The sequence below is a fragment of the Trachurus trachurus genome, assembly GCF_905171665.1.
Source record: "Trachurus trachurus genome assembly, chromosome: 6".
Taxonomy (NCBI): Eukaryota; Metazoa; Chordata; class Actinopteri; order Carangiformes; family Carangidae; genus Trachurus; species Trachurus trachurus.
This window is the reverse complement of record NC_139897.1, coordinates 31,537,147-31,560,635: the sequence shown is the minus strand read 5'-3', so window position 1 is coordinate 31,560,635 and position 23,489 is coordinate 31,537,147. Positions and strand designations below refer to the sequence as shown.

General features: G+C 42.7%; 1 protein-coding gene across 1 annotated transcript in view; it reads left to right on the top strand.

Moving 5' to 3' along the window:
• Positions 1-23,489, top strand: part of LOC310987945 (protection of telomeres protein 1-like) — a gene marked incomplete at both ends in the record, with an annotated part of 116,900 nt that overhangs the window by 77,360 nt on the left and 16,051 nt on the right. Inside the window, 4 exons of the mRNA XM_083974414.1 lie at positions 19,632-19,816; positions 19,936-20,042; positions 21,698-21,727; positions 22,782-22,938. Of these exons, the coding sequence (XP_083830540.1) occupies positions 19,632-19,816; positions 19,936-20,042; positions 21,698-21,727; positions 22,782-22,938 (479 nt within the window). The remainder of the gene's footprint in view (positions 1-19,631; positions 19,817-19,935; positions 20,043-21,697; positions 21,728-22,781; positions 22,939-23,489) is intronic.

The following is a 23,489-nucleotide window of genomic DNA, read 5'->3' as shown; positions in this document are numbered from 1 at the left end:
GACCTGCTCTGTGCTGCTTGATGCGCCGTGCTCCGGCGTCCGGCAAAAATAGAAGCTCTGCGTATCTTTTGCGAGGGCTGCCGGATGCCGGTGCCGTTCCGGACCCACGACGCAGCGGACCCGGAGTCGGTGGACGCTGCCACGGTGATTATAATTAATACGTAACGGCTCCGCCGCCGTACCGGAGCGGATCTGCAGCCGTTCCGCATCCAGTGTATTTTAGGCGTTAAATACCAGTGGGTATGGGTACCGAGACAAGGTGTTAAACAGGCCCCGAGGCTACATTTAGAAAGATCAGAGTATATCAGCACTAGATTCCCTGTTTATTATTGCGACATAAAAGTTCTCTCAAACATTTGTATCTCACAATTTTATGTTATTACCTGATTCTGAACGTTTCGAAAGTTTATAAAGATACATTCAGGGTGTTTTGTGTTTCCGCTCCATCGTCTACATCTGGTCCGGTTGGTTTATGAGCTGTTTATGACATATTGACATCCGGTCCTCATCACCTACGTTGCTGCGTCTCCCTACACTCGACATTGATTGGTTTCTAAACAGCCGTTCGTATGATGTAGTCGTAAAGTCACCAAAGCTCTCCTCAGATTAGCTCGTTAGCAAAGTAGTGATCTAGGGAAATGAATGAAGAGTTTGCATCGTAGCAACGATAATTATCCTGTTATGGCATTGCAGAACCAAGCCATGTCCAATATAGAGCCTAGTTTGGATTTGAACGAACATCCTTGTCAAGCGGAGGCTTTATCGTCGTAGCGTGTATGCTATCATGTGGAGGCTAACCACAGGAACTTCCTGTTCAGATTCAGATATTTTATTCATGCACTTAGCAAGAAAACATGTCTTACAGATGAGCAATTACGACAGATGTGCATGAATGGGAACCCCTAGGAAGCAGAAACTGCTTCTAAATAGGGGACCCAAATTAAAGTTAAAGGTACAAAAGTCTGAACCATTGGGGAAAAGTCCAAACCAGGGTTTAGTTTGGTCCAGACCAAGACCACTTCTTTTGTTCTGACCAGTTTTCCGGTCCTTGGTCTGGACCGTGGTCCAGGGGAGCTTCCATTCCTGTGAATTTACTTCAGATCAAACAGAAAAGTCAGAAAGACTGAACTAATCAAGGTCGGTGTGAACGGCCCCTTAGCTATCAAAAGCATCTTGAACTTCTGTTTCCTGGATCTTTCAGTTTTCAGTTCCTTCACTTTGATTTTTTGGTGGAAATTCTCCACCTGGTTTTGGGACCGATTGTTGACAAAATAAATGGGACACGGTGATCGATGGATCCAGAGTGATGAAGTCTGACTTGAGCATCGTGTTTGGCCTTTAAACTGTAAACTCTGATGAACTTGTAGCTTTTTGCTCATTTCTTCCAGAGCTGAGTCTCTGTCTCCTCTCATCCAATCATCCATCTCTCAGTTTTAGTTTTCCTGACTCTACCGTTCTTCATTCATCCATTTATCTTCCCGTCTCTCCGTCTTGCAGCTCCTGTCTCAGCAGAATCTGACACTCAGATGTTTACCTGCCTCTGCACTCACCTCATTCTCTCTTCTCTCTTCCCTCTGATGCTGCAGCGACTTTCAGCCTGGATCAGAGTGGGAGCTTGTAAATACAGCAGCGGTGGTAATTATGCATATGTACATTTAATAGCAGTGATAAGGAAGGGAACACAGTGTGTTTCAGTGAATGTAAACAGCTGGTTTGTTAATAACAGAGCTGCACATGACTCATTTTAATTGAAGCTCAGAGGGTTGTACTCACTTTAACTTCCTATATGAACCAAATGACGGAGCGTTGGAACTAGTCGTTGGTGTTTTGTGATGATAATCTGACCTCGTCCTTTTCGACCGTTTGTTGTTGTCGTTTCCTCTTTGCCTCTCCTGGTGTCGGCTGTGTAACCTCGCTGCTGTAGACTGATAGAGCGTGTGAGCAGATGAGGTTTGACCTAAATGCAGAACGGATCCATTTGATTATCGAGATTGTCTTATCTCGCAGCTCCAGTGTTCAGGAGCATCTGTGTATCTGCTTGGTGCCGAGGCGTTGGCAGGCTGCAATAAATATGAAGTCAGAGCTGAGAGAATGGGGATAAGACAGAAAGATGCTTTTCAGCGCGTTTGTTGTTGCAGAACATGTACCATTTATGTCCGTTCATGTTTGGTAGAGACTTCACCATCGATCAAAATAGATTTAGTGTACACATGGAAACAGATATTTCCCTAAAACGATCTTTGTCTTGTTCGTTCTTTAAAAAGTTTCCAGTGAACACTGCATCGTTTCTAGAAACGCAGTAGTACACACACCAGGCCCGTGTGTGTGGCGCTGTAACTCTGCTGCACAAATGCACCAAAAATGGAAAAGTTTAAGTGCTGTAAACAAACTCCAAATGTTACGAGTCGACTGAACAGCAGAGCGTTGACTGGGAGTCGTGTCAGTCTGGATGTGACTGTTTAAAGGAATAATTCACCAAAAAATTAAATTCAGTCATTAGTGACTCTCACCCATGCTGATGAATACTCCGGAGTAGTTTTTTATTCCTCAAAGTGCATCTGGAGACCCGGGAGGCCGGTTCCTAGTCCAACCAAAACTTTATATGAGAGTAATAGGACCCGACACAAAAACTTCCATAAAACTACACAACAACCATTTAATATTCCTCCACACTGCTCGTCCACTGCAATCCAAGTGTCCTGAAGGGAGATAGTCAAGAGTTTACTGAAAACGACGCCATTTAGGCAAGTCCGGCCACAGGCAAATTCAAAACAGGACTGTTTAGGCTGTAAAAATGTCCTAAATGAGGTAGTTTCCAGTAAACTCTGGACTATCTCCCTTCAGGACACTTGGATTGAAGTGGACGAGCAGTGTGGAGGAATATTAAATGGTTTTTGTGTAGTTTTATGGACGTTTTTGTGTCGGGCCCTATTACTCTCATATAAAGTTTTGGTTGGACTAGGAACCGGCCTCCCGGGTCTCCAGATGCACTTTGAGGAATAAAAAACTACTCCGGAGTATTCATCAGCATGAGGGTGAATTTTTTGGTGAACTATTCCTTTAATGGATGTGTTTCAGGTGCAGAGAGACCTGACAGTCGTCTGCCATCGTTATGGTTGTTGTTATATGATGTCTAGAGGTGTGGCTCAGGTTACAGGTTAGCGTCGCGGGGCTATGACATCATCATTTCATAAAAGTTGCGTTTTGAGGATATAAACAAAAACGCTGGGGCGACGTTTTGAGATCTAATCACAGTGGGACCAGTTTTCATGTGGACGAAACACCGCAACGATAAAACAAACTCTTGTGGGTCGTTCTACAGTAAACCGTCTCCATGTGGACAGACGCCTTTTATCCCCAGGTCTAATTTGTCTCACTTGTTTCCTGGTCTTCTACAGTATCGACGTAAACAAGCTGCCGTCACTGTGGCGTTTCCTCATTGGCGGCGTTGTGACATGTTGTTTTTCCTGAACAGCTCCAGTCGAAGTAAAGCAGATAACACAGAAAAGCCCTCAGACTGCTGAGCGGCACTTTGACAGGTTGATGCAGATCTCCTCTCCGGGCTGGGATCTTATCATCTGCTCCAACAGTATAAGCTTTAAAACGGAAAATAAAACCTGCAGCCTCTGCTCCCTCAAACCAATTTGTCTTTATTAAATCTCCATTACATCTTTTTATAGTCTCGGCGTTGCTGATTCAGATTCTTATAAAACAGAAGTACGGGCGTGTAATGTACGCTGCTTTAATTCCTCCACAATCCAGGTCAGGAGGAAGCAGCTTGATGATTTTATTATTGTATTTCAGAACTTTTTACATCCACACGGCCCACTCTTTACTCTCAGGGGGGAAACACACATTAACTTTGTCTATTTTTAACAGGGAGAGAAACTGTGGTGACCTGCAACATGGAGAATTTCAATATAAAAGTATTTGCATATACAGTATATGCAAATGTAATATTAGAAGTGCTCGTGCCCAGATAAAAGTAAAGTGCAGGCTGTTCCTCCTTCCTTCTCTTCTCCACCTTCTCTAAATCTAACACCTCCAACTCTCTAACATGCCTACAGAGCTGCTTTGCTTTCTTCACCTTCACTCCTTTTAACAGATGCAGCGTTAGGCGTCACACCGAGCTTTCCTGCTTCAGCAGCGTCTCTCACCTTTAAGACTCTTTGGATAAAAGCATCTGGCAAACGAGTAAATCCAGATTTAAATCACACGTCCTCAGAACGGCTTTATAAAGAATCATTCATTTACAGCTTTGGATATTTATCTCTAGGATTTAAAATCAACGCCTGTAACCAGTAGAGGTGTAAATCACAGGTTTTATCACCATACAATGTTATTGATTCAATTATTATATCACATAGTCTGTCACAAAATGAGTTCTATTGGGTTCACTGAAGGGATCAGTGATCGATGTGAGAAGATATCGTCTGCTGATCTGTTTTTTAAAATAAAAATATTCCTCCTGTGCCATACCTCGATTTACAATGTTCACATTCTGTAATCTAAAACTCAACCAACATTAAGAATTTATGATTTACAGCAGGTAGCCTAATTTTAGTGTGAAGCTTTGTCAACAAAACATTTTTTTTAACTTTGTCATCAGCTACACACTCGTCTTTGCAGATGAAACGTATGAAATTGCAGCAGTGCCAGTAGACGTCATAATGATATGTATCAATATCTGATCAATGTCTTTTGAATGATTTAATTGTTGATTGTTGACAAAATATATCGATCGTTACATATATGTATTGTTACAACCCTTGATACAGCATTTGTATTGACTCTATTCACACAGCCAAGTATTTTCTGTTGCAGGTGCAGAAGTCAGTGTAGCTTACAGTCTGTGGAAAAGGAGAAACTCGCACACTGCTTCTTGCTTGCCATCATCATTTATTCATTCACTAACTAAGACCTCAGAGTGTTAAAGAGACAACAAGGAGTTTGTATTTGGTTATAAAAAAGTCTCACATTAATGTGGATGAATCTCCGCTACCCACACTTGTTAATGGGCCCATTTTCTATAAATATATCGTTTTGTCTTTATCGTCATTTTGTTATTATAATTAGTGGTGGAAATGCTGGTCGAGCCGACCAGCGTTTCGCGGACGCTGACCCTGGCGAGTCATGGGAATAACGCCGCCGAATCGCCGTTTATGGTGGGAACTACGACGGTATCTGATCGTCTTCCAACCTCTGACTTTAATTCTTGATGAATGAAAACATGAGTCCGTCTTGTGCCGGTCCAAGAATTTCACCGTGCGCACAGAGGCTCATGGGAAATTTAGTATGAAAACACTTTCTAAACGCTTTCTAAAACTCCTCGTTGTCACTTTAACTCTCTGAGGAAGGTCTTAGCATTAATAAACGGTGATGCCAAGCAAGAAGCAGTATACCAATAGAGTTTAAAAGTTGACTAGTTAGCATCGCTAATTAGCTTAACAAACCTCCTCTATGTCCTCTACGTCCAATCCACCAGATATAGAATAAAACAGTGTATAATTAAACGAACAAAAACAAGATGAAAGTCGGTTTGGTCTGAGCTTCTACATGAGGAGAAGATCCAGGATGTTTGGATGAACCTCATGTTGGGTGTTGGTGTGTTTTCCTGTGAGATTAAAGCGACGGTGAATGAACCGTTCTTCATCTGTTTTACTGTAAAATCTCCAGGATAATCAGTCAATAAAAAAAAGCATTAGATCTGATGGAATTATTGAAATAAGGGATTTTTCTCTCTACGACACCGTCTTCTCTTCACGTTGTGACTGAGAAACCTCCAGTGGCAGGAAGCGATGCCACTGCTGTGTTGGAGTGGAGCAGATTGAAGGTTGCCAGGTTGAGTCACGGCGTCCTGATGTTTGATGATGATGATGATGATGATGATGATGATCAGCTGTTAGAACTCAGCTTTCCTTCCTGACCGATTGTGGAGAAAGTTTGATCCGTCGATTGTTCCGTTCCCGTCGCTCTGCGCTCAGCTTCCGACAGCTTCCGCTCATTATCCCGTCTTTAGCGCTCACGGTCGACCAAGTGCACATTTCCATGTCAGTGAGTGTTTTTTTGAAGTGGGTTGGGGGGGGTCACGCTCTAATGCAGCTCGCTCTTTACTCCCACACTGTTTCCTGTTTAGTGAGCACAGCTATGAGGCAAAATGAGCCTTTTGCATCGGCCCGCAGGCTCAGATCCCCCCCACCCCCTGCCCCACCCATCCCTGAAAACCACAGACCGCAACAGAAACGCTGCTTCTCGTGGCGCTGGAGGAGGCAGCAGAGCGTCGCGTTCACATCCACATCCACATCCAGTCTGACGCTTCATTACACAGCCCCTCGTCTGTCTTCACTTCATGTACACATCATTTATTTAGATGATACAGCTCTGGACACGTTTCTCCGTGTGTGTGTGTGTGTGCGAGCGTGAGTGGGTGTAAGTTAACGTCTAATCTGAGGAGCAGAGTTTAAAAAAAGCAGTTTTTTTTTTATTTTCCAACATTTTCCTCCGTGTCAGAAAGTCCGACAGTCTGTTGTGTTGGCGCTTTGTCAGCCTCTCTGAGCAGGAGGAGAACAAACGCTGTGTTGGTGTAGAATAATAAAGCAGAGTGTGATCTCCAGTCTGAGCAACGAGCCCCGGCTGCTGGGGGGTTTTCAGCCGTACAGAAGTCTGAATCTCCCCGCCGGACGTCTGACTGCACGCCGGCTTCTCCACCACCTCGACATCATCTCCACACAAACAGACAGACTAAGTGTTTACGACACAACTCTGAGAACAAACTGCACTTAATCAACATTGAAACAGTTGAGCAGCCGTCAGCAGTATCTACTGTCGGTGGTGTTGAGGGAGTAGCCCACGTTGTCCAGTCCAGTTCCAGTCAGAAGGGGCTGGAAACCAGTTTGCCCCAGTTTAGAGCTTTTAAAGCTCAGTTTGTTACGTATCGATGCAAACCTCAGTGTCAGTGACGACCAATCACAGGACAGACCTGTTGGACAGAGCTGACATCAGTAGTAATGATGTACCTGAAGGAGCCACCACAGTGGTTTATAGTGGATCCTTATTAAAGGTAGGTAGGGTTGGAGATCTTATTCTGGAGCTTTTTTTACAAAATAGTTTGAAATCCTCTTCACACTCCAGTTGCAACCAATTAATGAAATGCTTTTTCACAAAAGTGAAAACAGAAACCTGTGGAACGGACAATCCTGTAAAAACACCATCCAGTCATCTTGAACGCCACATTCAAGTCAATTGGATCATGACTGCCATTCGTCCCTAGCCTCGTAAACCAGCCTCTCGCGGAAGTGCATTTCATTTCATTCCGAGGGAGAGTCTGGCCTCATCCCCATTCTAAGCGCTTGGACTGAAACCCTCAGAAGGCCGAGCCAATCAGCGTCGCCACTGTGATTGACACAGCACGTTGGCCAATCAGGGACCGACTGGTGCAACGCCCCGTCACTACACCAACTTGCTGATTGGCTGAATGGGGTTGTCTGTCAACGCTACTACCAAAGATATTAAACCGTCTTTGCTACTACTCCCGCCCAGCTCCCGCCCACCCCAGACGCATAGAGGGGGGATGAGGCCAGACTCTCCCGAGAAATGAAATGAAATGCATTTCCGCGAGAGGCTGGTTTACGAGGCTAATTCGTCCCTCCCTCTCTCCTCTTTTTGTACCACTTTTCCTGCACCAATCTCATGCGTGTTTCAGTCTTCAACGAGTTACGACCGCGGAAAAGACTACGCCAGTGATCCAATGTACCACACTGAAGTCTGGTAGATGGTAATCTACCACTATGCTGGATGCTGGGTGGTTTGTTATGATGTCCCGTGATGATTACCCGTGAATGAGCCATGTGGACAGTTAGCGATGCTGCAATTACAATGTGAGCGAACCAAGAAATCCCATGAGCCTCCGTAGCGTAGCTCTGAGCAGCTCACGGCTCTGCTCCACCGTTCTAAAAATAGCTTGCACCGACAATTAAAGGTAACGAACCTACTGCTATGACTATAGGGATTATGGCAAAGGGCCAATTTGCCAAAATGTTGCACTATCCCTTTAAAGCTTTATCTATCAGTGGATCAATCAGACTTCATTTCTGTAGCACTTTTAATACAATGATAAAGCAAAGTGCTTCACAAAATAAAACCAGCCCATCCCACCCGGGGAAAAACAAACTACGTCTCACAGTAAAGGCCACTTCTTTCATTTCTTAATTGCTGATTTTATCATCAATAATCATCCAGTCGCCACGGCGATAACGAGATGTGATGCACTGGACTCGGTCTGATTCTTGTCCTCTGCGTGACCGCGATGGAGACTCTTGTTTTTTTAAAATGACCTCAGATGTTTTTGACTTGATTTCTGCTTTTTGTTGTTTATTGGCTGAAAACGGCTCTGATAGTCAGATATCATCGATAACATCAACAGATCTCCGACTCTAAGTGATGAAAATATTCCTGATAGTTTCTCTTGCTGTGTGAGAACAGTGAAGCTGTTAAATCGGAGATGAAGTGTGTTTGATCGGTCACGTCTGCTCCACCCGTCGAGTTGATTTCCTGCATAAAGAGCCTGGCTGTCGACTCTTCCCCGGTCTGTCTGTCTGTCGTTTTAAAGCCCGGCTCCCGCTGCTTCTTAAAGACGCCAGTGTGAAATGAATGTTTCTTCCTCTCAGCGAGGGCACACTTTTTCCCTTTTTTTTTTTTGGCTGATTTATGGAGCCTGGGCTCCACGAGAAGCCACGGAAGCCCAGAGCAATCTGAAGAATTTTAAGGAATCTGTTTTTACTGAGCAGCCGAGCAGCACTAATACCAGCAGACAGCGGTGGCGGCGGCGGCGTGGCTGACGGGCCGTGGGTGGACGACGGTGGAGAGTTTACTTTTCATACAGATCAAGTACTTACAGAAGCCGCCGCAGGCTGCTCCACGCGGCTCCACGCGGCTCCACGCTGCTCCCTCAGCCTCTTTAAAGGGAAAATGGTGTGTTTTTAGGGGAAGCTGCAGGGTGCCGCTTCCTGTCGCTCGGCGTTCTGGACCAGCGTGTCCTACGGCTCCTGAACGCCCCTCGCGCACACGCTGATAGTAATAATATGCCTTTTATACCAAGTTTGGTTGAAGCTGAATGATCCCAAAAAAGCTGGCCACAGTATCCCCCCGTTCTCCTGCTGTTGGTTGCTATGCCAACTGCTGTAGTAATGATGGAGCCGGGAGGTGATTTCCTCCGTTCCCCTGAGCCTTTGTTCCCTTTTAAAAGGGGAAAAATATTCTCAGGTAATCTAAGTCTAATGAAAACTTTCAAATTGTCGTCATGTCACACAGGAAGTTGAGTCAATGACTCTCTTGATAAAACAAACACAACCAGAGAATGTATTTCCTGAAGGAAATACGAGTGAATGCTGAAAGCTGGAAGCTTATGAGCTGAATAAATTGTTAAAACAATGCTGAATTAAGTGAGGAAATTGCTGAAGCAATCAAACACAATTATGTTGTGTACTAGTGTATGTATTTATTAGTTTAGTATTGTATCTGTAGCCTGTGTGTTACCTCCCCTGTCACCTGTATTTCAAATACAAACAAGCTTCAAAATCAACTTTTATCTGGTTTTACATCTCTTTCATCAGATAGACTTTTATTTGTGTGTACTGTGACCATGAGAGAAGGGTTTTATTCATCAGACATCTTGGCTCAGCCTGAGGTTATCAGAGGAAACAGTCAAAGATCAGGTCCAACCAGCTCTAGATGTTTGATGTTCATCAATGAAACACGTATTTTCAACACATTTAAACTCTCCTGAATGTTTGGATCAGAAGCCTCAGCTCAATTTAATTTTATTTATTTATTTATTGAATTAGGAAAATGCACATTCATCAACATTGGTGCATTAAGCATCAGTGTAAACGTGCCGGACTTAGCACAAATGCTAGATTTCAGCCATAGTCCCAAGGCAGTTAGCTACACAACATAAACATAGAAGACTTTAAAACCTCACAACTACAAATCATACAATAAACAGTGACAAGACAAGACGCAGACAGACAATATCATAACAAACAATATTATAACATTTGAACCCACAGTTACAGATTAAAGAACAATAGTCCAAAAGCAACAAAAAGTAACAACAAACCAGTAAATAGACAAATCAATCAGACAAAACAAAGTTAGATAAAGTAATAATGTTCATCTTATTGTCAATGGATCAGCAACAAACAAGCAGAGTTATGGACAGAGACAGTTTCTTCTCAGATAAGAAGACGGAGCATTTTTAAATAAATGAAATGAGGATATGGATCGGATGTTTACAGGTAAGTTATTTACTGGTTCTGATCACCTGGGCCTGTTGTTCGAAACCTAGATAAGGGATTAAGCCGGGATATGTTGGTTATCCTGGCTGAATTTAGCCTCAAATCGGTTGTTCGAAAGCTGGATACCTTTATCCTGGTCAAGTTACTATGGTGATTTATTCTCTGCAGCTAGCCTGCTCCTGACCAGGCTAACAGCCAGGCTTAGTTGATTCTGTTGTCTTTATCTGTGAAGTCAGCAGTCACTCTGATCAGAAATCAATGTGTTTCATACAGTTATTCCATGTTCTTATGTACATATTGGCCTGATTTCTAAACTAACTAAATACATTTACTATAATCAAAAAACATGAAACATTTACAATATTTATTAGGTTATTTTTCTTTTCTTTTTTTCATAATTAGGCCTATTCATGTGCTTCTCACACTGAATCTTTGCATCTGCCAGTGCTAAAGGGCATAAAGATGTCTGATGGTTTGTGAAATCAGTAAAACACATTAGCACAGAATTGTGCACACTGTTCTTCAGTCAATACTCACTATTTTCGATATCTGTGACCCATCTATTATATTTTCTATGACCACTAGTACTACATGGCTTCTCATAAAAAGCAATGGAGCAAAAATAGCAATAGATTTTTTTTTTTTTTTTTTTTATAAAATATGTTACAAAATACAGTATATTGGCCGAATATTGGTTGAGGGAAGAAAACAAGAATACAATTGTTTGAGCAGGCACCTTCCAAATAATTTATACACCTCATTTGAACATTGTTATCGGCAATTTATTGAAGCATCAGACTGCATGATGTTCTTATATTTAATTAATTTTCACCTGTTGCACTTTTGGCCACTTGTATTTGTGCTGTATGAACTTTACTTTAGATGATAAGAGATTAGTGCAATGTAACAACTTCCACTGCTCATCATTAAGGCAAAGTGCACAGCTGTTAATTTGTGAAAGGAACTTAAGTTGTGATTTAATAATTTAATTATAATTTTGGATTAGGCTACTTCCACATTCAATCAGTCCGCAGTTGTCCGCTCTCTCTGAGCTTTACGACAGCAGCGGTGCTTTTTTTTTTTTTTCTAAGAGGTGTGTCACCTTACGTCAAGATCCGCTGTTGATTGGAGGAAAGTGGCCACACCTGTCCTCTCATCGGTGAATCTGTGATCAATCTCTGTGGTCTACTGACGAGAGAATTAGTTACACCTGGCTTGACAAAGCCGCCCCTCCTCAGCCTGGCTCGGCGTTCCAACAACCAATTAAGCCAGGATGGAATTATGCGACTTTGTCCAACCTGGCTTTTCCACTTATCCTGGATATCTTTATTCTACTTTCGAACAACAGGCCCCTGGTCTGTTGGTTTAAAGACCTTCAGCTCCAAAACAAAACAAAACAAAACCACAGACACTGAAATAATCTAAAACTCCCACATTTCTTAATGAAGCCAACAAACGCCGTCTTCTCTCCATGGTTTTTTTTCATTGGCAGATCCCTGGTTGATTAGTAAAAGCATAATAACCATAAATAATCGATTGTGTTTGAGCAGCAAATGAATCAATCTGAGCACCAGTTCTCCCAGTTGGAGGGAGACCAGTGGAGACGAGTGAAGGCCGACTGACTGACTGACTGACTGAATAAACAGTTTTCTAGCTTCCTGCTGATGCTTTTAAGGTCACACCGACATCGAAGGTTTCAAGTCTAAGCTTTAGAAAAACAGTCACAAGTAACATGGAGTTAATGGGCTAAAATATGAGGTTGTTTCAGACTCATTTTTAAATGACAGAAATCATTAATGATGTTTTCAGAGCCTGGTGTTGATACTGAAATTGACGCCGATGGTTCAAAGGAATGGCTCGTTGTGGATTATTACTGGGTGAAGGCTGATTGGTTGATGCCTTCTGTGCAGTTTGGACGTTTCTTTGTAACACGAGGATTCATATCTGCAACGATCAGATTAGTTGTTGTGTTGTCTCTGATAGAGGCGGTGATTTCCTCCACAGTCGTCATCCATCTGCCTCGTCGCCCGGGGAAATGGATGTCAGAACTTTAGAGTCTGTAAATGTGCCACTTTATTGCTGCAACACGACCGAAGAGTGCTGTTCTTCCTCCTCCTTTCTGTCACTGTTTCTCTGGGATGTAGAGAACCAGCCAGCTGGAGATGTAGAGAGACAAAACACTGATTGGTCAAACATTGTTTGTCCTGAGCCAAGGACCAAACTCCAGATCCATGTGAACCTCAGAGCAGTGACTCAGAGGTTTGAGAGCAGACAAATACAAACAGCCTCTGCTCTTCTGAGGTGTCCCCCCCCCGCCCCCCCCACCTTTAAGTCCAGTGAGCAGCAGTGAGCTCTGCCTGATATCCTGGCTCCGGTAAATCCCAGAGGTGATGGATGGGAGCTGAAGTCGGAGCGCTGAGCAGGGCACAGACAAAGTGAGAAAAGAGTTTATTTTATGGACTTCACTGACTCTCTTTGGCCTTGTATAGGAGTCCATTATTGACATGTGGGAGTGTGTGGACTCTCTCAGAGGAGGGATTACTGCCAAGAAGAGCTCCACCGACGGTCCAGGTGGGTGGAAGGAGGAAGGAAACAGTGGTGGTCATGACCTCGGTGGAGGCCACAAGCTGGAACATTAACACCGACACCTGGACTCGCTTTTCTCTCTTATCAGATCCTTCCACAACAGAAGCAATAGTTTAATCATTTTTATGCAAATCGGCGTCCAACAAGAAGCAAATTATACTAGAAACTGGAAAGTTTTGCAGTAAGCAGAGGAAGAAGAAGTTGTTGCATGATCCTGAGCTCCAACCAGTGAAGGGAGTAACAGCGTTACTATCGGTGCTACTTTTTTCAGTAACGAGTAATCAAATCAAAAGTGGGTGAGTTGTGTTTTGGTCTCTTTTCAAAAGAAACCAGTCAAAGCTAGCAGGTGTTTGATGGTTTGTGTTATTTGTAATATTGATGAAGTTTGGTGCTGTTCTGAGCATTATTTGTGGCTATGAGCATTTTTTTTTTATGCCGGTTGGCTCGTGGCTCCATAGACAGCAGTGTTTTTCTGTCTGGCTGTCTGTGATGAAGTTGCAACGACTAGAGAAGTTTGCGGTCGGCAAACTTGATCTTTGGAGGGAGGGGCTCTACTCTGTCTCACAATGCGTTAGAGAATGGGTTAAATTTACGCTAGAATATCCCTTTAATACCGACACCTGGAATTGGTTTTGTCTCTTATCAGATCCTTTCACAACAGAAGAAATACTGTAGTTTAATAATGTTTATGCAAATCGGGGTCCAACAAGAAGCAAATTATACTAGAAACTGGAAAGTTTTGCAAGAAGAAGAAGGTGTTGTATGAGCTCCAACCAGTGATGGGAATAACGGCATTACTTTTTTCAGTAACGAGTAATTGAATCAAAAGTGGGTGAGTTGTGTTTTGGTCTCTTTTCAAAAGAAACCAGTCAAAGCTAGCAGGTGTTTGATGGTTTGTATTATGGGCTGGGACCCTATATGTAATATTGATGAAGTTTGGTGCTGCTCTGAGCATTATTGTGGCTATGAGTGGCTTTTTTTGATGGCTGTTGGCTCGTGGCTCCATAGACAGCTGTTTTGCTATCTGGCCGTCTGTGCTGAAGTCGTTACAACCAAAGATGTTTGCAGTCGGCAGACTTGATCTTTGGAGGGAGGGGCTCTACTCTGTCTGATTGATTGATTGATTAAAAACTTTATTGAACAACATTAGACAAATGTTCAAAAGGATAAAAAACACAATAAAGCCCAAAGGCTTATTTCCATTGTGGTCCTATTTGATGGTAGACAGTACACATGGATTTAAAACAAGGAAGATAAACACACAACACATGGACTAAAAACATGGGAGAGAGACACTAAGGCACATAGACTACAACATTGAAGAAGAACAAGATGAGATAGATAAAACAAGAGATTAGGTCCCAAACAGAAACAACAAAACATAAAAAAGACACACAAACAAACAATACAATAATCTGGTGCTTCACGGCTCTTTTGATTTAATTTATCGGTTGGCTAACCATTTTTTTATTGAGGACTTATTGAGGAAGAAAGTAGGAGGAGCTAACAGTTTTAAGGTTTAAAGGAAGGCCATTCCACAAGACAGCTGCTGAGTAAAGAAAAGAAAACTTTCCCATACAGCTCTGCCTGTAGTCTCACAATGCGTTAGAGAATGGGTTAAATTTACGCCAGAATATCCCTTTAACACCGACACCTGGAGTTGGTTTTATTATGATTCTGTCACAACAGAAGAAATACTGTAGTTTAATCATTTTTTATGCAAATCAGGGTCCGACAAAGCAAATTATAGTAGAAACTTAGAAGTTTTACAACAAGAAGACGAAGAAGCAGAAGGTGTTGCGTGATGTTGAGCTCCATCTACTTTGCCGACTTTACTTGTGGTCGCTGCAGTGACCTCGGTCCTCTGGTCAGATGAGTCATGCTGTGGTCTAAACTTAGTGCTGCTTCTCTCAGCTCAACGTCTGCTCATTATAATCACACCTGGCCTCTCCGGGCTGCTTTGCTACCGAGCACAATTTAATATGCAGACTACAGACAATAAGCCGGACCGGGCCGGATCAGAGCCAGCGCCACATGGTAGCACCACCTTTTATTCACACCGCCCCGTCCTCTGGTGCCTTCTCCCCAATCAACCAGCATTAGTCTCACTCTCATTTCTCTCCACACCTGTTCCCAAACACAAACGGAGGTAAACTCAGCTAAACTCTCAGGTATAGCTGGGAGGAAACACAACCAGACTCACAAGTGCTTACAGTTGTTTTCTGGCTGGATCCGCTAAACACTCAGGTCTCTGGAGACGAAATGAAAACCCATGCAGGCAGAGTCGGGGATTCTGCAAACAAAAATATGTCTATTTGGACTCGGTGTTTGTTTCCTGCCTCAGTGGGATTTATACGATCTTAATTATGATTCATATTCAAACAGTGTGTTTTCCCTCTGTATTTAGAAAAGCTGGAGAGAACTAAATCGAAAACACACAAAGAAAAGTTATTCTGGCGCCGACGCAGTGAATTCACAGAAGCCAATTTTTATTTAAATGAAGATAATGAGGGTGCTAATCAGATTATTCTAAATCGCGTGTTACAGAATCCTCCAGTCATTTGATGGGATTAAATGGTCTGTAACAATACGAGCAGGTACGTTTCCAAAAAGCGACGGCGGATGAGTCACGTCTGGTAGACGGTGGTTGTTAATCTGTCGCTGATGAGACAGAGGAGCGTCGATGTGTCGGAGACGCCGAGAGGAAACTTCTTTACATCTGGAACAAGCCGATCAATGATTAACTGACCAGGATGGAGAGGCCAAAGGTTAATGTCCACGTGACATCCTAGTGACACCACGATACCATATGATACCATATGATACCATATGATACCATATGATACAATACAATACGATGCGATTAAATGACTTTCATAATCCCCAAAGGGAAAGTCATTCGTCTGGCAGCTCATCTTCCATTTGCAGAAGAATGAAAGAGCCTGATGTCTGTAGGAACCAAGGATCTTCTACATTTCTATTCTGAAGTGGATGATCCCAGTTGTCCAGAATGGCCTCCACAATCTTCAGTGCTCATCTCCATCTCGAGGGCTTGGAGCCAGACGGGCGTAAGTGGCATTTTGGGCAAATATGAGTTCTATCTATCAAAACGAAGGTCTCGATGAGCTCTATCCAATGATGCCAAAAAGTCCAGATAAGGAGAGAACATAGGACCCTTTTAAAATAATGAATGAATGAGTTAAATGAAAATTAATTACTTATTCAAGTGTTAATTATGCATTGTTCAGCAGATATGCCCAATATAGAATGCAATCTGAAAAGGCGTATCTGACGTTTTTGCCATATTTTAATTTTACAATGTTTTAGAACATGTTTAGTGTTAATATGCCATGTGTTATTACATAATACTCATTCATTTACAGTAAGTATTGTGTGGTTGCAATGTGGTTTAAGGTTAATGAATACAGTTGATTGAAGTGTGGTCAAAATTTTGTTTTGTCTCTCCTGTAAAGTTTGTCGAAAGCCACTTACGAGCCTGTGGCTCCAAGCCCTTGACCAGGGAAACATGACTGAAGTCTTCTGATATCATGATGTTCATCTGTATCCTTGCAATGACTTCATGGTGAACTTCAGCAGTAGCCATTGGTGGGATGTACAGAAGGAAAACACCTGTTCATCTCAGCTGGAACAGAGAGACCTCCTCTGTTTTCAATGAAAGAAGCTTCCTGAACAAACTCCTCTCCCCACACAACTGGTATCCATCGGTAGTCGACCAAATTCGACAATAACACAACAAAAACAAAGCAAAGGTTGAGTGAAAACTCAGAGCTACAGTACCAGACTTTGCTGCGACCAGTTGAAGCGCATCTTTGAAGGAATGTCTTCCAATTAGCAAAAGGAGGATTGTTGATCGCCATCATCCCCAACTGAACGGATCAAGGATGTGTTTTTGGAGTAATTTCAGCTCACCCGCCTCCTAAAGTGATCGACCCGTTACTTCTGTTCTTGCATCTTTCCTTTGGATTTCAAAGAAGATACCAAGTATTTAAAAAACCTTACATCTGAATCTGGTCAATGGCTCTTAGTCAGTTCCTTCACAAAGTCTCAAACATGACAAAACATTTTTTGACCAATAAAAACAAGTTGTGCAAGAGCGACGTCTTCTTTTGTTGTGATTTCCTTCTTCACATTCGTGCTCTGTCTAAATAATCTGTCGTCTTTACTTTCTTTAACTCTCCTCATGGCTTTAGTCTTTAACTTTTCCTCAACCTGACTAAATATCCTGTGCCCAGATCATGACACGAAGACAACGGGACGATAAAACCAAGTATCTTTATTTTTTCTCTCTCTTTCTCTCTCTCTCTCGTCTTAAACTCAGAGCTTTCTCCTGAGTGTCAGTTTCAAAGCAACTGGAAATAATTTCTAGATAAAAGGATAAATCCAGACATAATGAAACGCTTCCATGTGCTGGTGGAGTGGTGGCAGCTCTCCAGTCCTCCCAGTTAATCTCTCCACTTCTTGGTGTGGACCTTCAGAGGAGGAGCGGCCTCAGGAGATCAGCTGCTAATCCACCCCGACACCGACTCAAACTTCACTCGCTAAAGGGAGAAAATGGATTTTAAAAGAAGCCACAGCTTATGGAGGATTCACTTTCAGAGACGTTCTCCTGCTCTCCAGCTATAATACAATTACAGGTCATATATATGTATATATATATATATATATATATATATATATATATATATATATATATATATATATATATATATATATATATGTGTGTGTGTGTGTGTATGTGAGTCTGGTGTTGACTAAACCCTTCAGTGAATCCCCTCAGACACTCGACCAGTGGAGTGGTGGTTGATGGGAGTTTTGTGTCGGAGCAGATTCGTCGTGACCGAGAGGGAAAAAACAAAACAAACAAAAAAAAAACAGACAGCCAAACGCTCCAGACTGAGTCCTGAGAGCAGAGCGAGCTGTGAACCACTGTCACCACCACGCTGACTGTAAATATGATGCAACGTCGCCACCTGCTGGATGGAACGACCTCAGCAACACAACGACAATGAGTAAAGACATAGGAACAGATGTACAGACCCAGCTTTTTTGTTCCTACTGTTTGTTTTCTACAGTAGATTTAATTCATGATTCATTCTTTGTTTTCTAAACAAGCTCTCATTAAAGGTATAGTTCAACATTTTTGGCAAATTGGCCCATTGCCATAATCCCTATAGTCATACCAGTAGGTTCGTTACCTTTAATTGTCGGTGTAAGCTATTTTTAGACCGGCGGAGCAGAGCCGTGAGCTGCTCAGAGCTACGCTACGGAGGCTCATGGGATTTCTTGGTTTCCCTCATCAAACTCATCAAATACACAATCCAACAACTCCACAATGCTCTGGTGGACAAGTTGTGACCTGCACATTCACCACGCTATGAGATAATAACACAACGTTACCAGACAGAGTTGTTTTAGAGGCAAATACAGAGACTGCTCGATGAAAAACTGTCCCAGATGGGAACGCGCATCAGTGGTTTTGCATGAATTTCCCTCTAAACCAACTCTGTCTGGTAACGTTGTGTTATTATCTCATAGCGTGGTGAATGTGCAGGTCACAACTTGTCCACCAGAGCGTTGTGGAGTTGTTGGATTGTGTATTTGATGAGTTTGATGAGGGAAAACAAAGAAATCCCATAATGAGTCTCCGTAGCGTAGCTCTGAGCAGCTCGCGGCTCTGCTCCGCCGTTCTAAAAACAGCTTGCACCGACAATTAAAGGTACCAAACCTACTGCTATGACTATAGGGATTATGGCAATGGGCCAATCTGCCAAAATGTTGAACTATCCCTTTAAGCCACTCTTCACTTCCTAGCTGGTGGAGAACAAAGCAGAGCTACAAGGAGAGCAGGTGTTGGATTAAAAACGATGACTAATCCTGTCAGTGTTTGTCTGGTGGATGAGGAAGTAGAGAACTGTTCAGAAGGACGTCTCACTTCATTTATTATTTAGATGGAAGTATATATCTGTGTACCTGTATATGCTGTGTTGAAATCAAACACCACTATTCATCACTGCATCTCTTTAAAAGTCCTGAGAGGATCTGGTATTTGCTTTAGAGGCAGTTTTAACCTTCAGATGAGGAGTTTGTAAGAACGAGTGACTTCAGCACCACGGACAGAGACACATCGTCTGTGGATCAACATGAATAAACTGAATAGAAATGAAATGAAACGGACAAACCTGACAGAAAAACCTGAAGAAAATGAACGGCTGAGTGAGATGCTTGTCGTCACATTTTAGGAATCAATCAATCAACTCTTCTGTTCTCCTAAAATAAAAGCTGAGGTGACTTGTCAGATGTTGCCGTTTCTCTTTTTAACGTTTCTCAGCAAACGAAAGGGAAGTGTAACTCTCTTTGTAACACCAACATGATTGCAGACACACACAGAGACAGCAGATTGTTGTGTTGTGTTGTGTTGTGTCTCACTGTGGAGGCGTCAGCAGGCGGAGCAGGTGCTCCATTAATCGCAGGGTTAAAGGTTCAACCTGAGATTAATGTCGGACATGTCAGAGGAAGCTGACGGCAGCTGAGAGACAATCTGTAAAGAGCTTTCAGTCCGGTATACGTTGTGTTTTATGTGTTATTCTCAAAAACAATGGAGTCAGAATGTTTTTTATTTTATTCTTTATCTGCAAACTCGGAGCTCTTCCTCTCTCGTTGGTCCGATTCCCACTAAAATGTCTCTAATTCTTCTGTCCTTTGTCTTTTGTCTTTTCCTGGTCCCTTCAGCCCGGAGCGTTCCTGAGGATCTACAACCTGCGAGCGATCCCCGGATCCAGTAAAGTGCCGGGTCTGACCAGCAGCCAATCAGAGGAGGTGGATCACCTGGCCTTCCACCTGCACGGGGGGACGGCGTTCGGCAGAGGGATCCGAGTTCTTCCTGAAACCAGCCCTGAAGTTCAGAAGCTGAAGAGGTAGAAACAAAAAAAATACTGGCGCTACGAATAAAGTCACCGTAGAAAAGATGAAAAACTGGAGAAGTGAAAAGTTCAGCGTGGTCATTTCCTTCTTCTTCAACTTCTTCTTCCTGCAGAACCCTTCAGGCCTTCTCGGAGGACGAGGATGAAGACGAACTCCTGGACTGCGAGCTGTTGGAGGTCTGGAGCACACCACCAGAGACCATGAGCGTGAAACGGTTCTGTAAGTTCGACTCCCCGGTGTCTTGACCAATCAGCAGCTGCAGTTCCTCTCGTGTTTTTGTGGAGAGTTTGGACCACATCAGGTCCCAGAGTTGGTTCAGATATTTTATAACCTTCATTGCAGTGCTAACAGATATTAAAGGTCTAAAGCAAGACCCTTGCTACACGTAAAGAACAATTATAAGGCTACGGAAACCAAACTAATTTTATTTTATAGTGATTATACATTTATACAAATATATTCAGATTTTGCCAATAAACCTTGAAAACTTAGTCTAGAAATCTAGCTGCACCCTAGCGGCAGTTGCTCCGTAGGTGGGTCCAGAAACGAGCCATAGGAACTTTTTGAGTCTCGAACACCGATTGTGTTCACCAATCACAGCGCTCTATCTGTTTAGAGAGTCGTTGGGTGGGCTTAATGCCATGACGACATACATTTTAATTGGCTTGTTAGGCTAACGTCATCCTGCTCTTTGCTCTGATTGGTCGTAGCGCTACCCTATTGGTGCAGAGGCAGTTTGAAAGACAGCCTTAAGCTAATTCGAGTGCATTTACATGTGTGTGTGTTTTTTTTTTTATATATACAATGTTTATTAATGTGCATTGTCCCTTCCAAATAAACTAAACCGAAAAACTAAACTTTAACATGTTAAAAATTGAGTGGAATAAACACATTAGTAAGTAAGTTAGTGTTTAGCTCACATCATGTCTGTGGCCAGACAATAACTCAGAAAACAGCTGTTAGTCAGTTAATCAGATCAACATTTACCAAACCAACCGCTCTCACTCCCGTTCAGCCTTTTCCTCCCTAAAACATGAATCTATTTCTGAAAAAGCCAAAATCGTATCTTTGTGCAGCCGAAAGAGTTTGTTTATGATGATTGACAGCAGCTGTCTTTAACATGATAGTCAGAGTAAAGTCTGTAGCTGCATCCACACACAGCTTTTTATTGTAGCAAAAGTACAAAGACGAAATATGGTTGGAATCTCTTCATGGATGGATGGATGGATGGATGGATGGATGGATGGATGGATGGATGGATGGATGGATGGATGGATGGATGGATGGATGGATGGATGGATGCTGCAGGCGCCTCCTCCACCACCAGTTCCCTCTAAAAGCCCACGCTTCACTCTGCAGATGGAGGTTAAAACGTGTGTCTGAGCTCAGAGCTTCAGTCGGTGACTCTGCAGCCGACTGGAGGATCTGGGTCGGAGAGTCTGTACAATAAAACAACAGAGCTGGTTCTAAATACACTATTTATATTGTTATTATTATTATATTTATTCACCAACACTAAAGTAAATCAGATGAAACATGAAGTTTCCTGTTTGCTTTTATCTGCAGTGAGTTTTACTTCCCCTTAAATTCAAAAGAAGGTTTGTAACGAGGGAACGAAGCCGATTGAGTCTGGTGTGTGTGTGTGTGTGTGTGTGTGTGTGTGTGTGTGTGTGTGTGTGTGTGTGTGTGTGTGTGTGTGTGTGTGTGTGTGTGTGTGTGTGTGTGTGTGTGTGTGTGTGTGTGTGTGTGTGTGTGTGTGTGTGTGTGTGTGTGTGTGTGTGTGTGTGATAAGTCTAATGATAAAATACTCAGATCAGGTCACATGACTCTGTGTTTGTTTTGCAGCAGCTCAGTTTGTGTTTGTGTGTTTTCAGGTGAGAGTGCGTCAGTGAAGAGCAGCTCAGGTGAGAAACTGGACGGTCACAACCTGTGAATGTGAATCTAATGTCACTGAGTGTTTGTATGAAATGTAAAAGTCACAGACAATGAAAACCATCAAGCAAAGAAAGTACGTTTACATATGTGAATTATTTTCATTCTATTTGATCTTATTTTCTTGTTCTTATGCTGCGTTCATAACAACTCAGAGGTCGGAATTCCCAACTCAGAAATTTCCGACTTCCGACATCATTGCGTTCACGCTGCAGGAACTCGTAAGAGAAAACATGGGTATGCGAAGGAAGTTTGGCGTATTGTGGCTCATAGCTGAATACGAAAAATAAATGCAGCAGTAAATGATGTTTATTTTGGAGGAGAGGAGACGCCGCAGATGAGTGCACATATAATGTTATAGCCTTGGTAACAGTTTAACGTTATTTCCGTTGCATACGAGGACCGCAATTTCACACAATACAAGAATCACAGCTTAATATAAACGTATTTCATACGTAATAATACCAAAATATATGCATTAAAACCTAAACAAATAACTTACAATTTTTGAATTCCAACCGTTTAAGACGAGGGCCGCCATGGTTTGATGTTGTTGTGACGTCAAGCCGGAGCTCTGAAATGATACTCCAGTTACCGACCTGTAATTTCCGAGTTCCACGTCGTTCAGTTCATTTTTTACAACTTGGAGCTCGTTTTTTTTTCCAAATTCCAAGTTGTTTTGAACGCAGCATTATTCTGCTTTTATTGTAGTATTAATATTTCTATTTATCTCAACTCTTATCACATTTCATTTGCTTTTCTTACTCTGATTCTGATTCTGATTGGATGACAGCTTGTTTTTACATATTTGAAAAGGAAGAGGGAAGAAGAAAGAACTTATTTAACTTTAGAGACCACGAAGGTTGAAGAAAGTCGGTGTGTGTGTTTATTTCCTGTGTGTGTTTATTTCCTGTGTGTGTGTGTGTGTGTGTGTGTGTGTGTGTGTGTGTGTGTGTGTGTGTGTGTGTGTGTGTGTGTGTGTGTGTGTGTGTGTGTGTGTGTGTGTGTGTGTGTGTGTGTGTGTAGAGTTGCGCTGCAGTCACGTCCTGCAGCCGGTGTCTCTGTCCGAGGTGAAGCGCTCCGGTCCGGGTCGAGTCCACCACGTCAGAGTCCAGATGAGATCCTACGAACCCCAGAGACTCCACCAGGCGCTGAAGCTCTACTGCAGCACGTGCACGTCCATGTAGGCGCACGCACGCACACACACACACACACATAGAAATAACATGTGAAACCTTTTAAAACGTCTGAAGTGAGAGAAGTCCTCCTCTCTGCAGGACAGACACTGTATCTGCTTCACAATCTGCAATTTACACACATACCTTGAACATCTCACGTGCTTATCCTTGTTAGATGCTGCAATTTACCGACGTACCCTGAACATGTCACATGGTTACTCTCAGTAGATGCTACAATTTACAGATGTACCCTGAACTTCTCACGTGCTGATTCTCTTTAGACCCTATAGTTTACTCACATGCTTTAGATGCTACAATTTACAGACGTACCCTTAACATCTCACATGCTTATCCTCGTTAGATGCTGTAATTTACAGACGTACCCTGAACATCTCACATGCTTATCCTCGTTAGACTTTGCAATTTACAGATGTACCCTGAACATCTCACATGCTTATCCTCGTTAGATGCTGTAATTTACAGACGTACCTTGAACATCTCACGTGCTTATCCTTGTTAGATGCTGCAATTTACGGACGTACCCTGAACATGTCAC